The 22,093-nt window shown below is 44.9% G+C and overlaps 1 protein-coding gene across 3 annotated transcripts in view; it reads right to left on the minus strand.

The window, feature by feature from the left end:
- Positions 1-6,709: 6,709 nt before the first annotated feature.
- Positions 6,710-22,093, minus strand: part of Elk3 (ETS transcription factor ELK3) — a 62,572-nt gene continuing 47,188 nt past the window's right edge. The window contains exons 3-7 of one of the 3 annotated variants that reach the window (XM_060377924.1): positions 21,591-21,934; positions 21,140-21,270; positions 11,936-12,058; positions 7,207-7,445; positions 6,710-7,104 (exon numbers count right to left, since the gene is read on the minus strand). In XM_060377924.1, the coding sequence (XP_060233907.1) occupies positions 11,991-12,058; positions 21,140-21,270; positions 21,591-21,934 (543 nt within the window). In that variant the 3' untranslated portion in view covers positions 6,710-7,104; positions 7,207-7,445; positions 11,936-11,990. Of the gene's footprint in view, positions 7,446-11,935; positions 12,059-21,139; positions 21,935-22,093 lie in introns of all 3 variants that reach the window. The other 2 variants (XM_060377923.1, XM_021655471.2) reach the window with 2 other exon arrangements.

The raw sequence follows: 22,093 nt of genomic DNA on the forward strand, positions 1-22,093 counted from the left end.
TAAAAGAATATTTAATAACATGTTATGATCTATCTTTCAGACTCAGTACAATTCATGTTGGTTTTTTTTTTACCTCTTTATGGCATCAGTTGCATTCACAAAACAATAGTTATATTGATTTATTTCCAAATTGTCTTACTATTTCAGAAATTGAACTCATTAAAAAAGTAATTCCATTCTCCCCCCAAGCTTCTCATAACTGTTCGATTGCTTTCTGAATCTATGAATTTCCCTATTCTAGATATTTTCTATAAGTGCAACCATCTCATATTTATATCTTGTGTTTGGCGTATTTCTTCAACATAACATTTTCAGAGTCTGTCTTCATGGCTGACTAATGTTCTGTTGTGACTGAACAGTGTGAATACTGCTGCAGTGAGTATTGGTGTCCATACATGTTTGCATTTCTCTTTCCATCTCTTTGGAGTGTATATACACTAGGAGTGAAATTGCTGGTCAGACATCATTCTGTATTTTACTTTCTGAGAAGCCCCTGAGCTGTTTTTCACAGCAACTGCACTATTTTAAATTCTTAGTGATGTGTGAGAATTTTTTATCCTTGCCACACTTGTTACCGTCAGTATCATCATTATGGTCATTCTAATAGGCCAGAAGACAGAGTTCATTGTAGGTTATACATGAATTTACTAGCGATTACCGATGAGTATCTTTTGTTTGGTTGGATTTTGCTTTGTTTTGTACACCTACTTTGAAGAATAGTTATTCACGTAAACATTCTTCTAGTTTTAATAATGTCTTTTTGTTTTTGGATTGTAAGGGTTCTTTATGATTCTTAATCTTTCCTTATAAAGCACACATTTTTCAGTTATTTCTTCCTGTTCTGTGAGTTATCTTTTACTTTCCTGAAGATATCCTTGTGAAGGCCAGGAATTTTCCTTTCATATCTCACTCACCTATCTTTAATTTTGTTGCCAGTGCTTTTGGTATCACATTTGAAAAACCTGTTGTCAGTTTTCCAAGATTATAAATATTTGCCCCAATATTTTCTTTTAAGATCATAAAGTTTTAGTCTTGAAGTCTATATATGTATCCAGCTTTATACTTCTGAGTTGTGAATAGTCATTTTTCCAACACCATTTCTTGAGAAGGTGCCCACGTTGAATGATCCTCACAACCTTCTCAGAAATCAAGTGGAGTAGAGTTCATTTCTGGGACCTCTGTTCTCTTTTATTAGTCCGTGTATCTGGAGTCTGGATTAGTCCGTGTATCTGGAGTCTGGATTAGTCCGTGTATCTGGAGTCTGGATTAGTCCGTATATCTGGAGTCTGGATTAGTCCGTGTATCTGGAGTCTGGCCCCTCAGATGCCGCCACAGGGTTTTGTTCAGTGCGGCCTTTTGTTTGTTTGTTTGTTTGTTTGTTTTGACAGGGGTCTTGGTAAATTTTGAAATCAGAAAATGAGTTATTGAACAGATATGTCCAGCCTTTTGACAATTATAACGGGATATAATTATCTACAAAATTCATACTTGAGAGTTCTACAACCAAGTTACATAAAATGAATTGGAAAAAAAAATTTTCACAGTGTTTGAAGTTGCTCAAGTTGGGCTATATTCATAACCATTCTTGGTCCCATGCTGCTGGCAGGCTGCAGGTTGGACATACGTAAATTTTAAGGTTATCCAGAATCACTTGAAACTCTTCAAATTTTAGAATAAGATTTCTTAGTTCCACAAAAGCAAACTGTAGGCTTAGCTTTTTCAAACACCTATTTTATTTAGGGTTCTTAAACACCTCTGCCTCCCTTCCACCACCACCCCTTCCATTTAGGAAGAAGATTAGTAGGGAAAGGGGTGATAGACCTCTATTATCTACTTCCTGCTGGTAAGGGGTTTGGGGTTCTTTGGGGATTACCGATCTCAGTTGTCAGGATATGAGCAGTCCAGTCAAACAGCAAAGCAACAAACTGCAGCACCAGCAGCAGCACCAGCAGCACCAGCAGCACCACTCAGCAAAAGTGACGAGACTCCGCCCAAGCCTCGCAAGTCTGCCGAAGCTGCAACACTCCTCCAAAGCAGCAAGAAAACTTTTTTGGAGTGTTTCTCTGTGGAAAAACAACAAAGTGATGCAAACCGTTGCAAAATGTAGAGATGCCAAAGTGCTGTCTCACTGTGTGTGTATGGGCTTCTCTTTATCCCTTCTCAGAGTTCTCGTGAGGATGTTTTCTAGATCACAAAAACATGCCCCTCGAACGAGGTAGTTGCCAGCTGACAAACATCATGTACCATGTGTCTTTTCTCGGTGGCTGTTTTGTGTTGGAGGGAAGGGAACATTCCCACATCGCACAGTTAGGACCAAAACAAAAAACACATTCACATGACAACTGAGTTTCAAAAAAAACAGAAACTCCCACCTCAGCAAACCAAGAGCCATATTGAGCTTACCATGGGATAGCGTTGACCTTAAATCCTGTGCCTCCCTTCAGGTGTAGAGTTCTCTTAACAGCATTTTTCGCAGTCCATGACTTTGAGTTGTCTCTCTGTTTATTTAAGTTGTCTTTAATTTATTCTCAGCAACACTTAGTAGTGTTTAACACACAGTTATTATTCCTCCATATTTACATTTATTCCTAGGTGTTTTTTGCTGCTGGTTTAGGTCGGATAGCTTTCTTAATTTTTTATTTTTTCAGCTAGTACTTGGAAATACAGATGATTTTTCTTTTGACTTTTGTAATCTCCAACTTTGTTGATTTTGTTGACTTTAAAGGTTTTTGTCTATTTTTTAAGATCTTCTATATACCAAATTCTGTCATCTGAAGAAAATTTTACTTTTTCCTTTAATTTTTTTCTCTATTTTTTTTCCTTTCATTAATTAATCTTTAAACATGCAGTATTACTGCATAGTGAGAGGAGGCCGCTAACATGTATACCTGTCTTGAGGAAAACAAACTTGCAGGCCTTCATGAGCCATGGTGCTCTAAAAGCATTCTAAAAGCTTCAGGTTTGGTCAAAGCCCTTTAGATTTCACATTGGTCATGTTTACTTCTACTTCTTTAACATGCTGCTCAGTCCAGTTTGCTAGTGTTCGCGTGGGAGCTTTTGCCTGAACTCCCCATGGGTTAGGTCTGTCCTGTTGGCTTGCAGCATCTGCCTCACTTTGGTTAGTACATTGCTGGCATCAGAGGTGGAGTGAATTAAGCATTCCCTAACACCGTATTTTTTGTATTTAGTTGTTTTTTGTAGGAAACCATTTTTATCTTCTTCCCTCCTTTGTCATATGTGTGTGTGTGTGTGTATATATATACTTGTTTTGATAATTGTGCATACATTAGTTTTTTTAGTTTGTTTGGTTTTGAGAGATTTATCCCCAGATGTCATCTCTTTTTATATTTCTGCCAGTGGCTCTAGTTAAATATTCTCATCTAGACTCTTAAACCAGTTCTTTCTTTGTTTTACGTGTTCATCTATATCAAAATATTAAGTGGTAATACAAGCTCACAAGCTTGGTAGAATTTTTTTTAATTAATGTATTAATTTATACACAAAGAAATACATGTTTTCCTCCTGGAACTTTTTCTAGTGCTAAGTTCAGACCCTGGACTTCCATGGTCAGGAGGCTTTGCCATTATTCCTCAGCAAGAGTTCACACTTCTGACCTAGAAACACTGCTGACAGCATCTGACCCTCCAAAACAGGAAGAACATAAGTTAATTACTGAGTATAAAACTACTTTGATGTGAAAGGAATGTAAAATTTTGATTCAAGGGCCTCTTCATTTGTGGATTCTCCATGAGAGAAATTAATTTATCGGGGAAAAAACATAACTGTTTTTTGGAAAGCTGTCACTTTAGAGACTGACACTTGTGAGAAAAGACAGATGGGTAAGACTGGCGTAGGAACTGTGGCTCTCCCTACTGCCCTCTTCCACCTCAGTCTTACTGCAGCGTAGACACAGTAATGCCTGGGATGAATGAAAACATGCGTGAAGATGCGGCTGAGGAGCACCTGGTCTCAGCACCTCTGGGTGATGACAGCCACACCTCCAGGTGTTACACCCTATATAACTATGAATCTGTATCCCTTTTTGAAACTGTATTCTCTGTGTCTACTATTTTTCTTCCTTCCTGCACACACACACACACACACACACACACACACACACACCAACACCAACCCACCTGCTGAACCACTGAGCTCACTGGAAGTAAAACAAGGAAGAAAACCTTTGCCTACAAGTCTGTGGTTCATATGTCCCTTTTTGGTGGTGGTGGTGGTTGCTGCTGCTGCTGCTACTGTTTGTGTGTGTGTGTGTGTGTGTGTGTGTTATAGGTGCATGTGCATAGACACAGGCCAGATGACATCAGATGCCCCATTCAGCACTCCGCCTTACTTCCGTGAGTCAGGGTCTTTCACGGTATCTAGGCCTCTCCATTTCAGCTAGACGGATGGCCAACAGGCCTCAGTCGTCTCTAGCCTACACAGGGCTGGACTTACAGGTACATGCACAGTCATGCTCTACTTTTCACGTGGGTGCTGGGGATGAGGTTAGGCCCTTGTGGGCCTTACTCACTAAGCAGTCTTCTCAGCCTCTTGTTAAAAGATCAGGAGATCACCTCACGCCCATTTTATTATCCCCCTATTCAACCTCAGGGGTGAGGTAGTGTGTGTGTGTGTACACTTGACTTTAGAGTCTCACATATGCTAGGCAGGAATCTTCCACTGTGCTCTACTCCTCATGTCTATGTAAAGCATATTGAGAGATAGGAAACAGTGTATTTAGGCATCTTGTTTACATAGAAGTGACATTTGAGTCACTGTGAGTGCGAGGAAGTGAACTAGCCCACTTGCTTCTTAACACTTTCTATTACGAAGTTTTTACTCAACGAAACAATACCACAGTAATCACACCATGTGGAAGTGGACGAAGCTCTCCACTTTGGAGCCTATTTTCTGTTAAAAACCAAGAAGATAGTAAGGCTATCTTCTACATACCAAAAATTCTCTTCACAACAGTGAGTATTTGGATCTACCAAGAATTACAGTATTTTCCCATTTCTAATCAACAAATGTAGAATATAGGATAACCACAGTAGTTAGAAGAAACATTTAAACATTTTGAAACAGCATTTATAGTTTAAAGGTTTACAAAAAGGTAATTTTGTTATGATACCTGCACATTAATTCCTTTAGTTTCTTTGTAAGAATCTTCCATATCAAAATGCATTCTCATTAAGCAGTTTTAAACACTCTAGCTTTATGTTTCTTTACTTAAGTTTTGACTGTACTCTCAGTGAATGGCATGGCCCCAGGCAGCTTCCAGGCTCTCCCACCTGGTCCTGTGTGCCTGTCTTGACCAGGGAACAGCTGGAAGAAAGCAATCTCAAAGCCCCTCCTGGCTCTGACATTGTGTTCAGTAATTATAGTTCCTTGAACCAGCTTTTTATTTTGGTACGGATTTATTCTTTGCCGTGAGGGAGTGGCAGAGTATCTATTTATAGGTTTGTAGCTATTTCCATGGCTTTACAGTTGGGCTTTTTCACCCCTTAGTGAAGACACATGCCCCTTAGACAGTCAGTTTCAGTAGAAAGTCACAATTTGTAAGTATCTAACCATAATTTTAGACTTTTAAAAATTCAAATACCTTTTTTCACAAGCTTTACTTCTTTTAATTCTTTAGTACCTGGTTTGGAAGGACTGTGGAGGCACCTTTCAGATTAGGTTTTTTACCTGTGTGTTGATGAGTGTTACAGTTCATCTGATCTTAAACTGAAGCGTTTTGAGTCCATAGTCTTGGATTAGAGCTTCCCCTTATGCTGCCATTTGGGTTTCTGACCAGATGAGGGGCTGCTGCCTTCCCAGCCCCACCCCACCCCACACAAAGCCTTTGCTACAGAGCATCCGAGTGACTGCATCATCAGTTCCATGGCAAGCTCCTGAAGAATTTTATCAGATTGCCTTTATACTGATCATCAATTTAATACAAAAAGTGGTGTCTCTTGGGTGCTGATTTCTACAAGCAGGGCCTCAATTCCTCCGGTTTGTTTTTGTTGTTGTTTTAAGATTTATTTACTGTGTATACAATGTTCTGACTATATGTATGCCTGCACACCAGAAGAGGACACCAGACCTTATTATAGATAGTTGTGAGCTACCATGTGATTGCTGGGAATTTGAACTCAGGATCTCTGGAAGAGCAGCCAGTCTCTTAACCTCTGAGCCATCTCTCCAGCCCACTTCAGCTTGTTCAGCCTATCAAAAATTGTGCCTACACACAGAAAGAAATGTGTTGCATAACAATTTCTTGGTTGTTTGAACTCACCATCTGTGAGCACCTTCCAAAACATTATTAGTTAGGTTCCCCGCCCCCTTCTTGGGGAGAGACAGGGAGACAGATTGTTGGGATTGTACCCACAGCCTCAACACATGCTAGGCACACATTCTACTGAGCTACCCTTCTCCCAAAGCATTAGGTTTTTTAATATTAACTGTCATGCCAGTAATCTAAAGAAACCCTAACTCCCAGTAAAGATACCAGATGGTTGTGGTTGTAGGAAATGAAAAGTGTAGGCCTACTCTCTTAAACATAAACCTGGGAAGTACCCTTGAAAGTCTGACAGGTGTGAACTTAACATAGCCTGAGTATTCCAGACTTCGCCAGGAGTAGAAAGCTACTGTAAACGGCTAAGCAGCTGGCCTCTCAATGTTCACCTTTAAAAAAGAAAGAGAAGAAAAGAAACGCGCTTAGAACATGTACTTTAGAGAATGTTTATTGTCTAAATATGGCTTCGTTCATTCTTATAAAAACATTACTTGGACATTACATTTACTGGATTTCAGTTCAAGAGAGGTCCTAAGGCAGTTCTTACAGTGATGGGAGTACACTTAGATGTTGTCTACTTGAGAAAATAACATTCTACCGAGAGCTGTTTGAAGCTAATGTGTGCTTCAAACATTTTCTCTTAATACTAGAAATACATAAATCATGTACATAAGACTAAATGCAAAGGAAGGCACAGCTGGTTATATTGTGTGTACAAGCAGATTCAGCATATGCAGAATTAAAGCAATAAAAGGCTTCACATCCTTATTAGTTATACTGAAAACATTAAGAAAGGTTCTTCACTGTCAGTGTTCAACACTTCAGAGCTAAAAGGATAGAAAAACACAAACATTAAAATCCACTTAATGCAAAACAGACTTTCATATATAGCTGAATATAAAAAAATGGTTTTTAAAATGCTAACATACATCTAGATTATCCGTGTTATGAAAAGTGCAAACCAAATTAACATGGTTTCACAATGTCCTTCTCATGACACAGGTAAACTAGCCCATGGGGACAAACTGACTTCATCAGTTTTGAGTCCATTAGTTGCTGACGGCAGTCATCATGATTTCTGAGAGCTGGAGGAAAGCAGGACTGGGGACGGAGCTCTGTCCAGGCTGGGGAGCGGCACCGGCACGTGACCGTTGAGCAGTGTGGGGAACTGCAAGAGACAAGAGGCATGTAGTAATTGTGGCAAATTCATTGAGGAGCTTGCATTCCTTTCATGCCTAGACACAGCAATGGAGGCAGTTCTGAGTCCAGTGATGGGAACTGGTTGCTGATCTGTTTTACAAAGGTTACCTAGGGCAACGGGGGTGGGGGGAGAGCAGAAAATGTCCCTATTCTGTGCGCCTAAGGCCCCAAAGTGTTAGTACTGTTTTTTAAAGGTGCTAACCTAGCTAGCTAGGTTCCTGATTTGCTTTGAATATTGGGGGGGGGGGTGAAACTGGAAACAAGGATCCTTTACATATGGATCAGTAACCTCAAAATTTGAAATTTGCTGTCAGTTTTCCACAGCACAACAGAGTTGTCAGTACTTGTTTAAAATGAGGACTGGGTAGCTGGACAGAGAGCTCAGCAATTAAGAGTGCTGATTGCTCTGCTGACAGGACCTGAGCTTGATTCCAGTACCCAAAGCACATGGCTTACAATTATTCCAGTGGCAGGAGGTCTGTTTTCCTGTATTCTGTGGGTGTGCATAATTAACAATGAAATGAATAGTTTTTGTAAAAGAAAGGTTATCTTAATTTTGGAGAAAGTTTTGAGGATGAGAAAATACCTTCATTGATTTAATATCAATGAATTAAATCACCCTCCCAGAGGCAAACAGTGAAACTTCTGTATTGTTGGTAACTGGAATGGTAAACAGAATGAAGGCATTATGATTTAACTTCATAACTTGAGCAAATACTTCAGCTACAATCCCAAATGGAGAAGGGTGAGAAAAAGCATCCTTCTACTAAGCGGCTGCTCACTCACAGCTTGAGTTCTACATTGCCAAAGATGAAATGTGTCCAGTTCATCTCCCAGGTACTCTTTTAGCTTAATCCTTGCTTAGTCCAGGAAAGTTAAATATTAAACTTGAGCACTGAATATCAAACTGCAGAACTTGGCACACATCAGAAGTACAATAAATATTTGTAGAATGAGTAAATACTTTTCCCCCTAAACTGTTTGGGTAACACATCCTGTGCCTTCGCTTCTCGAGGCCGCCGTCTCATTGGCCGTCTCATTGGGTGTCTAGGGATATAAAGTAATCTCTGTTATCCTTACTTTATAAACGAGAAAAACAACTCAGAGGTTCCGATTAGCTAAAGGTCATAGCTCCCAAGCAAAACCAAGCTTTATCTCCAGCTATACTAAACTCCCCAGCTCCTATTTTAATTCCTTTAATGGTAACTGGCACATGTAAGGTTTTCTGTCTTTACCGAAGCTCTGGAATTTGTTTGTTTGTTTGTTTGTTGTGGGACTGTGATTCAGTCGGGTTCTCAAGTCTTTCTGCATGCGGTTTATACTAAGCCAAGGCCCGTGTCCTTCCCCCCACTCCCAAGGTGACTTAAGGTGAATTGCAGAAGAGCTGGCCTTGAGCCTTCATATTTTGAGAATGGTTGCATCTTCTCTCTTTTTGGTACTCTCCCACCATTTTATTGGTGCCAGTAAAAGAATCATCCTTAGTTTTAGTTTTTTCCATGTGTTAGAATGGATTGCTGTCTGTTCTGGACACACTCAGTTTTCATACTTCTTTCGATTAGCTTTTTTTTTTTCTTCTCCTGGCACATGTATTGGCTTTTCCCCCACCACAGATGTAAAAATATACCGAGCTTAACAGTCACAGAATGTACTGTCAGTTGGAAACTGAGTCACTTCTGCCCATTTCCACCTGTACCTGCCTATGCGGTACAGTCCAGATCTGGTCAACAGGCTGGATGAAGCTGAACTGCAATGTGTTTGTAGATCAGGCTCTCTAGATTCACGCTCAGCCATGGCTTTCACATCTCTCTCTCTCTTTACTAAAACACTTTGCAAATAGAAAGTATAGCTCTTCAGAAAGGTCAGTGTCCTCTTCTTACCCCTCCTTGGCAGAAATTCTGCCATATCTGCTCTCATCTGCTCAAGTCATGGTCTTAAGTAGGCTGGCACATACCTGTAATCCCAACATTCAGGAGGTTGAGGCAAGGGGACAACTGTGAGGTTAGGGTCAGCCTGAGCTAAAAGTTGAGTTCCAGGCTAGCCAGAGCTACAATGTGCAACCCTGTGCCAGTCCCTTTCCCTCTAAGATAGAAAAGGAGACAGATCATTGTCTGGGGATCTGGACAGGAATGACCCAGCACCATCCACCTAAGGATTTCAGTTTGCTTTTCCAAAGCTCACACAGGAAACTTGCCCACTCTGCTCAGAATGTGCTTAGGTCATATTTTCTCTTTTGTTCAGCAACACAGTGTATGTAAATGAGGTTTATTATTTGTATTAATTTTGAAGGGGCACAGTAGTAATCTGAATTCTGGGAAATCCATTTGGATGTCTATTAGTTTTTTCATTAGAAATCTCAGTCCTCTTGACATGTTTGTTGTTTACCATTTTTAAAACTGCCATCTCCACCTTTCACCATACTCTATTGCTCCTTTTTATACAAAGAGTAATAATATTTTAAATGGTCCAGAGTTGTTTCTCCTTGCCTCATGGATGTGGTTATAACTTGAGAACCCCAGGCCACACAACCTGACAGCCATCCAGACTAAATTGTAGCCCCTCCTACACTCCCCAGCTGTTTTTGAACGGCTCTTATAGTCTGTTTGCCAAAATTAAAACCGAAACTTTTTGCAGGTGACCTCTCTATGCAGCAATCTGCAGAATTCTAAATGTAAATTAGGAACCCCTAGTCTGCAAAGGATCTCAGAATATAGTTCTTAGACTAGAGCATCATAAGAAACATGAGTGAAAATGTTTCTTTTCCAAGCCCTGTCCAAGCCCTAGGGTGGGCCTAGCATCTTTATTTGACACACTATCCATGTGACCCTGACGCATGCTGACTTGGTAGAAGCAGCTGGGTTTGTGGTATGGACATCTCCCAGCCCCCAGCAGTCCTGGCTGTCAGTCCACTGTAGGCACGAACTATATTTACTGTTGGGAATACTGGAATACAAACAATTCCGCTGGTTCCCTCTGGCTTTCCTAGGAGGTCTCCAAGCCCTGCACCAATGAGATGGCAGAACTGCCAGTAACAATGAAAAGGAGAAGCTGTTTATTGTTCAAACACTTACTGAACTCTGCAGAAGTGCCACGTTGGACTCTATGGTATTGCAATCCTACCCCCAAGGAGCTGGTGTATTCATGCAACTCCTTCCTGCCCCGCTTTTACTAAAACATTGCCACTTGAGGCTAAAATGACAAAAGCAGCATGTTTACTGTGCGGGAATAGAACTGAGCTGTGATGATGGAACTAAGGGCTGGGAGAAAAGGAAACCCAATCACTCCAGGGAACAGTCATACCATGACACCATACACCAAGCCAGCTAGGAAACCAGAGGCACATGATAGCAATCAAAACCTCTGTAGCTCCCCCAGTTCTTCCAGTGAGACCCTAAATCCTACTGTGTATACATTGTGTTCTTGCAGAGAGGTACTCAGCAAAAACTAACCTTGGTAAGCAAAACGACTTAGATGAGAGACTTGAGCTCATAACATCGTTTACTGATATCTGCTTTGGCATCTTGTCATTGGGTCACCAGTAATGACTGACATTTGTGTGCCGATTGATGTGCTAAATGTGCACAGTGAAACGGGGCATGGTTCCCGTCTGTAGGGCGGCAGGCACTCTCTGGTGGAGTCTGCCAGATCAACGGGCAGTCATAATACAAAGTGTCAAATGCAGTGAGAACAGGAGCTACAGCCAGTTTGGGGTGAGCCATCAAGAAGGCTGGATAAGACCATGCTAGAATTGGGGAGCAAGGAGCCGACACTGTGTCCACTTTGGGCTTCCTTCCTGCCCCTTCCTGTATTCACCTACTCAAGATAGTAACACCTTCAGCTGGTGAGTAGCAGTCTTGGAGACTCAGAAGAAATACTGATCTCCATATGATAGTAAGGTTCCTGGGAGATTCCAGAACACAGATGAATAATGAATGTGCTCACCTACCTCAGGGAGGACTTCATTATTCTTTAACCATATACTGTGTAGTGTTTTATTACAAGATTAGAGCTTGATTATAATTTATAGAATGATGCAGGTAACTTTTCTACTCCAGTTTGGAAAAGATTGATCACAATTTGTATTTTTAATGTGTATTTCATGTGAATATATTGACTAGTTGGATTCTATTTTAAAGTCTTTTATCTTATCGAGCCTTTATAAAAATTGGTTTGTTTTTATTTTAAATGATTTTGCAGGAAAGTTTCAGTTTTCCTAGTCATGTTGAAGTATCCAGAACACCTGAAGTCTCTCCATGTTTGGATTCCCGACATGGGTACATCTTCTCTGCCTCAGTGAGAATGTCTGCCTCTAAAGCACAACCCAATCCTTATGAATTCTCCTTAGAGACTCGAGATAGTAACCGAGTGTGTGGCAGGGGGTACCCTGAGAACCTTAGTGGAGTTTAGGGAAAAGCCACTCTTGGATGACCCGTGTGGAGAAGCTGATTTGCAAACACTTACCTGGAAAAGTGTGTTGGGCCCTTGCAGCCTGGCAGGACTCAGCGGAGCGACCGGGCTAAGACTGCTCCAGAAATGTATGCTGGAGAGCAGCGGACTGGGGGTCAGGAGAAGTCCACTGGGTGTCTAGAAGACAAGGCAACAGGCAGATCTTGATAGGGGTTCAACCTAACGCCAGCCACGACCAAAAGCAGCAGAATGGTTAGATGCACGGGTCACTGTCAGTGAACGAAGCCTCGACTTCTCGGGAAAACCCGGCAGCTTTAGTTGTGCCTACATGACGAGGAGTGGTTACAGTTTCTTCAAACTAATTTTCTTCACAATTCTTAGGCAGATTCCTGCCTAAAACATTCTGGTGGAAAAGTCAGGTTTGCAGCAGCTTGTCTGAACAATCCCTTCCATCCCTCCCCCTGCTCCCAGTAAACAAAGAAATGTACAGACAAAACAGGATCCCTGGGAGGGCCTTCGTTTCTAATCGAAGCGGTTGGCCACAGTGGACACGGATTACACCCAAAGCTTACAACCCCCACGGGCACACGTCTGTAAAGATCGTGTCAAGCTTCGCTCTCCATTATCAACAGCCCTTTAATAATTGAAATTCTATTAGCATAGTCTGCGGCAGCTTGTTCAGAAAGCCATGGCTGATTTGGCGAGCTTCAGCATGGATGCAGGGCTGGGAAGAATTCATCGCCCTGGCAATGGAAAGTCGAGCTAGGGAGCCAGAACTTAGCGTTTCTTAGAAGTGGCGGGACTGGCATTTGCTTGCCCACACTCAGTAGGAGTCCTGGCCCACAAGCCAGCTAAAGGGCAGGAGAAACAACCTGCCCAAGCCAGGAAATCTGCAAGGCTTTTATTCTCCGCAGAGGCAAACTCCCTGGCCCAGGGTGTCTGCACCTCTGGTGACCAGAAGGAGCCCCTCAATAAGACTCTTTGTGTGAAGACACGGCATAGGCGCCAGCATTTCAGATTGCATCATGCTGGATGCTGCCGTGTTATTTTTTCCTAGAACTGGCCCTCTGCAGCTTCAATAATTATCAAGAGCATTTGAGTTTAAACCTAAACTGAAAGGTTTGCTCTGTTGAGCGGGAGAGAGACAAACATCCAGTGGGTCTGCCAACTGAAGTGCTGAAAGGGAAACAAATTTAAACCAAGTTATTCGAGTCTTTGGTTCCATGGCATTTCCTCCTACACACTGAATGGCCTATGAGGTTACTAGGATAAATACATGTTTTGAATCAGTCTCCCTTTTGTTTTCCCTAGTTGGAGGCAATTTGACAAGTGTGCTAGGCCAGCTGGCCTCACGTTTAAAATTAATGGCTAAGCGTATGCTCTGCCAGGGTTCCCATCTTCAGAACCTCTACTCACTAGCTAGACAACCTCAGGTAGGCAACCTGCCCTCTCTGGACCTCAGTCTTAATCTATTAAGACTGGGGAGAAGGAAAATGCACAGTTGCACAGAAACTCCTAATATATACACAACTGACACAGAAATGTCAAGTCTAAGACACTCGTGTTACGTCAATATTTTTTTAAATTTGTGAATCAGTAATAAATATAAAATGCACCTGACACACTCATTAAATGGACTTTATCTGTTCGGGGGTGAAATTCTCACCTGGGAAGCCAACTGTGCAGGTGTGTTGGACCCCAGCCCACAGACCCGTGTGACCTGAGATACAGCACAGCCAGTTTGAACCACAGTGTGTCAACATTAACATTCAATAAGCAATGCCAGGGCTCTCTGGTTCACCCTTAGTGAAGACTTCTCAAAGTCTACACAATCTTCTAAACCATAAAGAACGTTATCCTTTTCTCTTCAAGGCCACAAACTCAGACCTCTGGGCAATCTGTAAAACAGAGGATTTCTATGTCCGAAGTCTCCAATTTACATTCCCCTCCGGATTAGAGGTGTTTGCTCATTTGTTTCCAAGGAATACAGGATGTACTCAGAATGCAGTGGCCTCCTGCTTCTCATGGCTAACACATTTGAAATGTCTTCTGTAGTGTACGCAAATAAACACTGTGAGATGACTTCATACACTCCTACTGCCATGCTCCTTGGAGAGCCTATGACCGGAAAGGAAGAACTACCTGGTAGCTTTGAAGGGGAACTCCCTAAAGAGCCTGGCCTGGGTTATCTCAGGACATTGCTGAGGGCCTCCACATTGTGTCTGCCTGATGACCTGGAGGGGGAGCACTGACCAAAAGGGAGGCTTTGAGGGGCAGTGCCAGGGGTCGGGGAGGGATGGGGGGGAAAGCCACAAGCAGAGCCCACGATTCCTTTCCTCTGCCTGGGAATGCCACAGGAGTTCCTGATCTCCTCTCCGTTGAAGAGACACCCAGGGTCAGTGGGCATTCATTTGCAAGGAAAGGGCTTTCCCACCAAGATCTCCTTTCTCTTCCTCCCCATTCAACTCCTCTTGAAACTGGGTCCCTTAGAGACCTTATACTTGTGGTCTTTAACAACAGAAGCTGACCTCGTCCAGATGTGTTGCACCTGTGTGTTTCGGTCCACGGCCCTTTGTCTGCATCATGCCCTTCAACTTTTTCTGCTTCTGGCTCCCTTGCTGGGAAATGCCACCTCCCCAAAGTAGACTCCTGGCCCCCCCTCAGGCCGATGGGATTTCTTTTATTTTGCTGAATCTTTAAAATACCATGGAACCACTCCTCCCTGTTGACTTTTAACATGTTCAGCCTCATAATTTGCATATTGTTCTGATACCTCTTTCCCTGGAGAATTTGTTCATTGGACTTAGCCCCCAAGTGCTTAATGGGCTGAAGAACTCAGCTCTATGTTCTCCTTCCTCTATGTCTGACTTCTGTTAGGTCTCAAGCCCAGGACAAGTCCCACTCAATACCTGTGGCTCTTCCCAGTCCTTCTCACCCCGCCCCCTACCTTAAGCCCCTCCTGCCCCCAAGCCTGATCCCTGTAGAACTCAGCCATTTTGACTCTCTGCTGGTCTCTTGGGCCCTCTCACCTCTCTTGGCCAGCACTCCTCTCTCCGTTCATGGCCTGGACTCTTCCCCTACCTGCTTTCTCCCTTATATCTACATTAAAATCTCGATAATTTAAGGAGTCATTGTGTCCTCTTTTATTTCACTTATTTCATTCAACTTCTCCACCTGAAATGACCTACATGTCCAAAATGGAGCTCATTTTTTCATATCCACCACTTCTCAAGACTTGTGTTTCTGTCAGCAGTACCATCAGTTGCATATCTCAGCATATACACTGACAGAGACCGAAAATATTTGCAGAAACAAGAACATAAGGCATGATTTCTGCACACAAGGCCCTACCCACCACTCAGTGAGTTACCTGGTCACCAAGGTACAAGGGATTTTACACTCATTTTCAGTGTATCTCTTCACTTCCTTCAGGGCTACATTCAAGATCCAGTCCCCTTACCAGTGACATTCTACAACAGCCACCTAGGCCAGACCACCTGCCTCACGCCCCCAATCTATTCTGTATACAATACCAGCATGGTCACTCTAAACACCTCATTTAAAATCCGATTACTTTCAGAAAGAAAAAATAGGTCCCCTTAGCCACAATGCTAAGTCCCCTAGACTTACTACACACCTAACTTGCCTCTGTGAGCCCTTCTACTTGATTTTGTGTCCTGGGCTTATGACGCAGCAATTCACAGATTTACAACTTGCCAGTCTTTGTACACTCAACTTCCCTCACTCCCCAGCCATGGGTCCCATGGTTTTAACCTTCCCTCACATGTTGGTGACTCCCTAACTTTGTCCCTTTATTCTCTCCTAAGCTGGTTCATCTTCACCTGAATGTATCATAGGCCTCTCTGATTTATCCTGGTCCAAACCGGTAACCATTTTCCCCAATAGCTTCTCAAGGCCATTGTGTTCAACCTCTGGCTTTCTCACCCCACATGCTAGTCACTAAGTCCTATGGCTGCTATTCTCTAAGTTTCTCTCAGTTCCAGCCTGACATCTTCACTGTCCTTTAGCTGGAGTATCACAGGGTATCCTAACTAGATACAGCCACTCCTTCTGTGTCTACACCATCAGGGTGACTTCCGCCACACAGCTCCACCAGCCACTCACTTGGCCCAGGGCCTCCTGCTCAGCCCACTGCCGCCTTCACCTTGGAGGGTACCCTCCCATCTCACTCAACTACAGCTCCTCCTCTTTGACCCCGTGCTTCTCCACATCCTGGCCTCATGCTCTTCTTGGCCCATCATGCTCTCACCCTGTCTGACTCAGAAAGACTCCTGCCTGGTTCCTCAACCCCTGACCCTTCCATGGCAACTCTCAACAGTCTTTCACTCCTCTGGACAAGCTAATCCCCTTCTTCTTCCTTAACATTCCTCTTGTGCCTCCTAGCTCTCAGGGACTGTTCCACCCAGGCTTGGTAACCGTAGCTCCACAGTAGCTTACACTGGGGTTGGGGTGGGGAGGTAGGAGGGAGTGCTCCCTTCCAGTTTAGGGAACTAAGCCAAATGTTCTTGCTCCTTGTGCTCTTCAGGTCTCCTGTGCAGGACATAACTGTGTGTGTGTGTGTGTGTGTGTGTGTGTGTGTGTGTGTGTGTGCCAATTGTGCACACTTCATCATGGCTAGGTTCGAAGGTTGTAAAACTGGTCACTTTTCATGTCCTTTTTATGTCTTGCAAAAACTTATGTTCAGTGGTTATTTATTAACTCTAATGAGGAATGTGTGTTCCACTTGGCTTATGCCTCTAGAAGCTGTTAATTTGCTATCAAACCATGTCTCAACTTCTCAGGCAGTTTTCCTGACCCTGTATTATATATTGGCCCATATTCTTTACCTCCTGGGCAGCACCTTTAAGCTCATGAGGGCAAGATCGATGTCTATATGCTAACTTTGGTATCCCCAGGCAGCTGGTAAGTGCCTGGGTGCTCAGTGACTAGGCCCAAGAGAACTGATGAAAAGAGGAGGCATTTACTGCATGAACGAGAAAAGAGAATGTGCATGATCTACTCAGTGGCTAGTTTTTGCTGCTGTCTTGAGTGGGTGCTTGAGGCACAAGGAAATCGTTCAGACTTTAGGAAAAGTAAAGGAAAATCCCCAACACATATACCCTGAAAGAGACATAGAGGCCAACAGTCTCCATGATCCTGGCCCCCCAGCGTGGTCAAGGTAAAGGCACTTGCCTCCAAGAACTCACATAGCAGGAGGAGAGAACCAACTCCCACAGTTGTCCCCTAACGTCCACATCTGTGCCATGGCACACATGCCCCACCATCACACATCCAATAAATAATCATAATCGAATTCTCTTTCAAGTCTCAGAAGTAACTGAATCTCTAGAAAGCCACAAAGTTGTCTTAATTTGGTTAAAAAAAAAAACAACAACATTTTAGACTTCAAAAGACAAATAGAATCCCACAAGAATATTCGTAGCTCCAGTCTGGAGGAATCACGTATGGGTCATGGGGAATCTCATGCACGTAATGGAAGTACAGGGCAGTGGGGAAGAACAAAATGAGAGGAGAGAACCACACAGTCAATAGAAGCGGGCAACACAGGGATCCCAGGGCTCAAGGAGGGAAGGCACTCCATTGGATTGTTTACCTGGAGCAACCCACAACTTGGGAGCCAAGAAACATCATGTCTTCTACTGCAAAGACCTTCTATGAGGAAGTTCTCTGCCTGTAGGAAAGGTAATTATGAACACAGCTGGAGGCTTGGCTAGAATTCTGTTACCAGAATAAGGAAGCTGAACAACCCTTGAGAGAAGGAAGGAAAAAAAAATGTTTTTCTTCGATTGATAATGGTAAATTAGACAGGAAGCTGGAAACCACCCCAGAAGTGGGATGGGGGACAGGGTGGTCCTACATTGCCCCAGACTCCCACTTTTGACTTTGGCTCAAAGCTGTCTTGCCACCCCATAATATAGGAAGTAGGCTTCAGCATTTCAAACCTAGCAGGCTGTCTCCAAGCAGCCACTAATCTCAGGCTACTGCTGAGAAAACACCCTGAGGCATGCATACTCAGACTCTGAGGGTGACTGCAAGCCCAGTGCTAAATCGTATCAGATTTCAGCATCTTGCACAGCACAGGTGAGGAACAGGAGCTTTGGCATAAATGAGAACTAAAATGCATCGAATGGCCTTGGATTCTAAACAAACTTCACCTTGGAAAGACAGGAGACAGGAGGGAATGGAACACAAATGGAAAATGTCAGGAAGGGGGGAACAGATGAAACCGACATGCAAAAGACAGAATCAGAAGTTCCAGCTGGCACCTGGCACTGCCAAGGTACCTGGCTGGAGGCCAGGAGGGCTTCACACAGCGCTTTCCCCTCTGTTTCGTAGCTTGTGCCAACAGAGAGACAGCAAGCACTCTGCTTTTCGGCAAGATTCTGATGGGACCTCTGTGGCTGAGCTCTGATGTCATCACTTCTCTACCCAGCTGACTTTTTCAGTCTTGTTGGAGAAGCACCTGCCTATATACACTGGCAACTGTTGTTTACTATAAGCTGAAAAACCAAGGGTGATGGCCCCAGCTCTTTATAGCTTGTTTACTATAAACTGAAAACCAAGGGTGATGTCCCCAGCTCTTTATAGCCCTATCAGCAGCTCTTCCGGAGTTCCTGACATGTGGAAGCTCGGGCTCTGAGGGAGTGGCAGAATCATGCTGGTTTTCGATTCTGCACATCAAGTTGAAGATGACATTTTCCAAAACTGAATTTGGACCTGATGGCATATGTGGAAAAGGACAGTGGTCATGTGACATGTCACATCAAGGCTCCTCATGGGTTGGTAAGAGCACACACTTCCTCTCTTGTAAAGAAAGCTTACCCTTGGGGGAAAGGTTTGGTGGGTGTTGTCACAGAAGACCAAATGCTGTGTGCCAACAGGGTCCCACTTCCTAAACATACCCCACAGGAGAATGGAGTCTCTCCATGGATAAGGGGAAGTGCTCAGGTAGGCAGGGAAGCCTGTGAGCCAGGGAGCGAGCCCTCCCTTGTGAAGGGTTCACTGACGCTCAGTGTGTTTCTGGGCCCTGTCCCCTAGGAGGGCTTGCTTTGGGTGGGTGGGAGAGCTAACCGTGTGTGGGCAAGCTTCTCGGCGCCCCTGGAACAAACTGCTTCAGGGAGCTTTCCTGTAGATCAAAATCTTACACTGACTTCAGGAGTAGCCTAATCTGTAAGGACCTGAGGTTTGTCAGGAAACACTTCCAAGGGTCCTGTCTGAGAGGAGACAGGTGTGCCTGAGCTTAACGAGGCCTCTGCCCTTCTGTCCCTTCCTGTCAGCTGCCCACAGTGAGCAGAGCACACACACCAGGAGCATGGAGTCTCTGGTGGCGTTAGGTCCTGAGGCTCCACTGTGTCCCCATGCATCCTTCTTCACCACCTGTGTGACTCCTTCAAACCTTTCCCCGTTTCTTTCTCCCAAAAAGCCTGGGCCCCATTTTTTGATTTCCTGGTACCCACTCAATGAGAGTAGCATCCTCTCAGCTTGGAACTCACATGCCTGAGGACACAGGCCCTCTGTTACAGAAGCCAGGCTTTCCCAAGCATTCTCTCCAGGCCATCCTAGCAGGTTCCATCTCCAGGGATTAATGCTTTGTCCACATGTTAGGATGTTAGGATGCCAAGGTCCCTCTACTCCTAACCCCTGCTCTGCCACCCTCAGCCCCAATCAGAGGTTCTACCCCACTGAAGTTCACAGTATCTAGGACCAAAGCCAAAGCGAAAACCTGAGGAAATTTTCTGGAGATAAACAGGGAACACAGACACCCAAACCAGAGGTGACCTTGGCTTTACTTTAGACTACTCTCAACCTTCATAAACAAACACTAAGGCCAGACTGTCCAGCTGGCGGCTCTAACTTGCCTGAGCGGCAGCTCAGAGGCAGTTGCTTGCCTGTGACCAGGCAACAGTGCTTTGTTAGGGAATGCTAATTTAGGAGTGCACGTGCCTGTTCCAGCCTATCAGGGTCCTGGGCCCCTCCTCAGGAATGAGAGCGGCTCCTACGGCCACTTCACAAGAGTTCAGCTGTCACATCAGCCCCTGGGAAGCCTTGCAAAGCAAAGTAGCAAAGAGTTGCTCACGGCTGTTCTGCAGACCCCATAGACTGCTGCTGTCAAGATAAGAGCAGCCGATGGGCTGTCCCCCGAGGGGTGGCACAGAGTGCTTAGCTTCAGAGTAGATGCTGAAAGCAGACAAAAGGAGTCCAAACACATTCCTCCTATTTGCAGCTCTGGAACCAGGTCAAGGTACCTCACCCCTGTCCCCAGTCATCTCAGCCAGCCAGTTCCGACGACGACGACGACAGTATCCACACAAGTGAGGGGTGGGAGGGAGGCGCTATCACCACACAGATGGCAAGGCGTGTGATGTGTGGCCAGTGTCTGGCGCATGCAAAGGATTCAGTGTCTACTGTTGGGGCCCAACAAGGACAATGACGGAAGCAGAGCCCAGGATTCCAGCCCACCTACACTGTGCTCCCACACCACAAAGCTCCAGGAGGATAATGCCTGCCAGTTAGTCGGAGCTAGCTAGGTAGGGTAGCGAGGCCAACCATTCCAATGTACCATTACTACACAGCCTAACTCTCAGAGAGCAGCTGCCCACTGCCCCACACCTAGGAAGCTGAGGAGGCAGAAGAAAATCTAGGCCAAGGCTGTTAGCATGTATCTGCGTTGGTCTGGGACCACCTATTCTGTCTGCCCTGCAGCTGAACCAGACACTACCATGACACTTCTAAAGGAAAAAAGGCCACACATGGGGGGCACGCCGTAGCTATGACTTTTCCACTCCATGGCTTGCTCTCCTCTCCCCGTGGTGGGACCTGAGCTTCTCCACAGCAACCCTGCTTTTGGTGGGACCTTTCCTTCTGCATGTCACCCTGGTGTTTCTTGTTAAAGGTCACCAGGACACATGGCTCCACACCATTACCGGTGAACATGGATGTTCCTATCAGGAAGCAAACAGCTTACATGTGCCTCCAGAAAAATATGCCTTAAAAATTCCCTAAGGCCTAAATGCCCCCAAAGCACAAATGTCCCTAGAGGTCTCCCCAACCCTCATAGCCTGTGTGTGTATGATCTGTCTGAGGTCACAAAGAGCAAATGTGCCTTTGTCGCCAGGATACCAAGCCTTTCCTTGTGTGTGCCCCTCAGTATACACAGTGACACTGGCCAAGCGATCTCTCTCAAGGAGAGTAGGGGTGGTTCTTCCTGCCCACTGGGATTATGGGAAGAGTGCTTACCTGTGCGGTGAAGAAGGCTGGAGTTAGGGATCCCGAGGGGAGGGCTGGGCTGTTGAGCGCGATGGAGCCGATGTCGGTGCCGGAGAGCAACAGTTGGGGTGCAGAGATTTCCAAGCCTTTGGGTTTTTTGCCTTTTGGGGGAAGAGATGGAGACTTGGTTTTGGAGCCCGATGACAGATTTAGGGGCTCCAGAGAATCCGAGTCATGGCAGGCTGCCTCCAGAAAGAGGCTTCTGTGTTCGGAAGGGAGGGGAGAGTTGGGGGACAGGGATGGGGACCGAGATGAGGAGGGTGATGCAGACGAAACGCTGGCAGCATTTGGCAACATTAAAGAGGAGATCTTGGCTGAGACAGACGAGGCCAGGAAAGCGGAAGCCGCCGCAGCCTCGGAGGTGGAAGGCAGGGACACCACAGGCCTGGTGGTGTGCTTGTCGCTTTTATTGGTCACAAACCTGATCACAGTCCTGACTTCTTCCACAGGGGGGCTGTCATCACAGGGCTCCTCCAGCTTCTCTGTCTTGATGGCCTTGAAGGCCTCAGGGGGGTTGTGCAGGGAGTTGATGGTGAAGGACGAGTACAGGCCTGAGTGGATGTATTCGTTGCGGCTTGTGCTTTTGAGGGCGGACAAGCCGTGCTTGTGGACCTCTCGGCCTTCCGGGGACACCTTACAGTCGCTGTCCTGCAGCAGGAGGCTCTCCCGGCTGATCTCCACCGCGTGAGGATCCATTTTGAGGATATCCGGGAAAGAGACGAACTTGTACACAAACTTCTGCCCAATCACCTTCTTGATGATGTTCTGCGGATACAAAAGCGGTCGTTTAAACAGGTGAGCTGGAGGCACTGAGGGAGGGGCTCTGGACTGGTGACTGCGCGCAGCAGGAGCGCCACCAGGTCCCTGACGGCCACGGGGCGCCCAAGGGACGTGGACACCGCCCTCATGAAGCGGACACCGGAG

Source organism: Meriones unguiculatus, chromosome 2 (genome assembly GCF_030254825.1).
Source record: "Meriones unguiculatus strain TT.TT164.6M chromosome 2, Bangor_MerUng_6.1, whole genome shotgun sequence".
NCBI lineage: Eukaryota > Metazoa > Chordata > Mammalia > Rodentia > Muridae > Meriones > Meriones unguiculatus.